Source organism: Otolemur garnettii, unplaced genomic scaffold (assembly GCF_000181295.1).
Source record: "Otolemur garnettii isolate 467f Iridium unplaced genomic scaffold, OtoGar3 scaffold00184, whole genome shotgun sequence".
Classification (NCBI taxonomy): Eukaryota; Metazoa; Chordata; class Mammalia; order Primates; family Galagidae; genus Otolemur; species Otolemur garnettii.
The window spans coordinates 3,127,100-3,130,544 of record NW_003852579.1 but is presented as its reverse complement, the minus strand read 5'-3'; the positions used below and the strand labels follow the sequence as shown (position 1 = coordinate 3,130,544).

Here is a 3,445-nt window from a genome sequence, read left to right as displayed (position 1 = left end):
CTCCATTTCTTTCAGCTCAGTCAAAGGCCAACTGTGGCTGAACTACTTGCTAGGAAGATTCTGAGGTTTAATGAATATGTGGAGGTAACAGATGCTCAAGATTATGATCGGAGAGCTGACAAACCTTGGACCAAACTGACCCCTGCTGACAAGGTACCTGGAAAGTACTCTCTTGCTCATGCACTCTTTCTCTCTTTTTTTCTCTTAATTGAAGGATATGAGATACTAACAGGAAGGGAGAACCATAAACAAAGCTTCTAGTTTTGATATAATGTTAAATTTCAAAACAGGATATAAAATGCCAAGATATAGAAACCAAAACCTTAGGCTGGACACTGTGGCTCAGGCCTGTAATCTCTGGGAGACTGAAGTGGGAAGATTGCTTGAGCTCAGGAATTCGAGACTAGCCTGAGCAATAGTGGGACCCAGTCTTTACTAAAAATAGAAAAAACGTCTCAGCACCTGTGGCTCAGTGGGTAGGGCACCAGCCACATACACTGAGGCAGGCGAGTTTGAACTTGGCCCGGGCCTGCTAAACAATGACAATTGCCACAAAAAAATAGCTGGGTGTTGTGGTGGGCACCTGTAGTCCTAGCCACTTGGGAGGTTGAGACAAGAGAATCACTTGAGCTCAAGAGTTTGAGGTTTCTGTGAGCTATGACATCACAGCACTCTACCAAAGGCAATAATAAACTCTGTCTTGAATAAATAAATAAAATAAAATAAACTAGCTAGGTGTGGTGGCAGGCATCTATAGTCCCAGCTACTCAGGAGACTGAGGCAAGAGGATCGCTTGAGCCCAAGAGTTTGAGGTTGCTGTGAGCTATGATACTTTGGCACTCTACCCAGCGTGACGGAGTGAGACTCTGTCTCAAAGAAAAAAGAAAAGAACCAAAACTTTATACTAATGACTCTTTCACCAACACTGAAAAGAACAAAATCCCTGCTATATCATAGAATAAAGGAAGTGAAAGGGAATTGTTTTTTAACAGTCATCAGAGGGAGTTTGGGTTGTATATTTTAGTAATCCTCATGTTTCACTTTTATAATGGGAAAAACATTTTTTCATGTTTTGAAAACTATAAAAGCTATACTATCTCAAATTTTTCAGTTATTTTTATTAAACACCTGATTTTAGGTTTATTATGAGACAAATGGTATCTCGAAAGGTAATTTGTATTATGCTCTGAGCACAATAGAGAATAGCTGGGGAGTCATGCTGCTCCACAGCACAGCATCAGAAGTAGCTGAAACTTTTTGTTTCTACTCCACAGGCTGCCATAAGAAAAGAATTAAATGAATTTAAAAGCTCAGAGATGGAGGTTCATGAAGAGAGCAAACATTTTACACGGTAAGAGCCAAAAGACCCAGAATTATGAGTTAAGTAGAGCTTCACTCCTAAAAATCAAAGTTGTTCAGATATGAAGGGCTCCAATAACATCTTTTAAAGGAGGACACATGGTGTTAATTACAAAAGACTACATTCAGAGAAAGGGATGTAAAGTAAGAGACAGTAGTAAATGCCTGATCTGAATGTGGCATTTTATGTATATTATCTTATTTAATCCTTGCAATAAACCTGCAAGATGTGTAAATGTCCTCTTCTTATCAGAGAGGAAATAGAGGATCAGAAGGATTAAGTTGCTTGACTACCTATTAAATTACAAAATCATTGCTTGGCACCTGTGGCTCAATTGGCTAAGGCACCAGCCACATACATCTAAGGTGGCGGGTTCAAATCCAGCCTGGGCCCGCCAAACAACAACGATGGCTGCAACCAAAAAAATAGCCGGGTGTTGTGGTGGGCGCCTGTGGTCCTAGCTACTTGGGAGGCTGAGGCAGGAGACTCTCTTGAGCCCAGGAGTTGGAGGTTGCTGTGAGCTGTGAAGCCACAGCACTCTACTCAGGGGGACAGCTTGAGGCTCTGTCTCAAAATAAATAAATAAATAAATAAATAAGAACCTAGGCTGGGTCCCTGTAGCTCAGCGGTTAAGGTGCCTGCCACGTGTTCTGGAGCTGGTGGGTTCAAACCCAGCCAAGGCCTGCTCCAAAAAAAAAAAAAAAATTTGGTGAGGCCAGCTGTGGCAGGCACATGTAGTCCCAGCTACTAGGAAGGCTGAGGCAAGAGAATTGCTTGAGCCCAAGAGTTGGAGGTTGCTGTGAGTGAGCTATAACGTCATGGCACTCTACTCAGGGTGACAGTGAGACTCTGTCTCAATTTAAAAAGAAAAAAAAAAAAAAAGAATAAGATCCTAGGCTGGGAGCAGTTGCTCACACCTGAATCTTAGCATTCTGGGAGGCCCAGGCAGGTGCATTGCTTGAGCGAACAGATTCAAGACCAGCCTGAGCAAGAGCAAGACCCCATCTCTAGTAAAAATAGAAAAACTAGCTCGGTGCCTGTTGCTCAGTGCTTGGGGCATTGGCCACATGCACCGGGGCTGGCAGTTTCGACCCTGGCCTGGGCCTGCTAAACAACACTGACAACTACAAAAAAAAAAAAAATAGTTGGAATTGTAGCAGATGCCTATAGTCCTAGCTACTTTGGAGGCTGAGACAAGAGAATCACTTAAGCCCAAGAGTTTGAGGTTGCTGTGAGCAGTGATGCCACAGCACTCTACTGAGGGTGACATAATAAGACTCTGTCTCAAATATATAAATAATAGAAAATCTGAGGCAAGCAGATCACTTGAACCCAAGAGATAGAGATTGCTGTGAGCTATGACGCTACAGTACTCTACCTAGTATGACAGCTTGAGACTCTGTCTCAGACAAAGAAAAAGAATGAGATCCTACAGATGGAATCAGTGAAAGTACCTTTGTATGACTCTCTTAGAACATTTATAAAAAGATACTAAGTGAAAGAATATATAATGATAATTACTGAGTTGGTTATAAAAAGAAGGAATAAGCAAAGATGGAAAATACAATGTTAAGTGTTTTTTCATCACCATATAGGCAAGTGGTTATTTTGATTACAGACTTTTTATACTGAACCTGATAGGAGTGGAGAAAGCAAATTCTTTCGACAGCAATAACTTGATTCAGAGCTCTGTAATGTGAACATATATCACCTACAAAATTTTCCTAGACTAATCTGGAAAAAGGCCTTTGTAGGCTTGGTGCCCATGGCACAGTTGGTGTGCAGGTTCGAATCCAGCCTGGGCCAGCTAAACAACAGTGACAAATGCAATAAAAAAAAATAACCAGGCATTGTGGTAGGCACCTGTAGTCCCAGCTACTTGGGAAGCTGAGGCAAAAGAATTGTTTAAACCCAGGAGTTTGAGGTTGCTGTGAGCTGTAATGCCACAGAAAGACTCTGTCTCAAAAAAAAAAAAAAAAAAGAAGAAGAAGAAGAAGGACAGTGCCTGTGGCTCATTGAGTAGGGCACTGAGGGTAGCAGGTTTGAACCCGGCCTCGGCCAAACTGCAACAAAAAAATAGCTGGG

At 41.9% G+C, this 3,445-nt stretch overlaps 1 protein-coding gene across 1 annotated transcript in view; it reads left to right on the top strand.

The window, feature by feature from the left end:
• PHACTR4 (phosphatase and actin regulator 4) overlaps positions 1-3,445 on the top strand; it is a 40,952-nt gene that overhangs the window by 33,549 nt on the left and 3,958 nt on the right. Inside the window, exons 8-9 of the mRNA XM_003800783.3 lie at positions 16-153; positions 1,275-1,351. Coding sequence (XP_003800831.2) covers positions 16-153; positions 1,275-1,351 — 215 coding nt within the window. The remainder of the gene's footprint in view (positions 1-15; positions 154-1,274; positions 1,352-3,445) is intronic.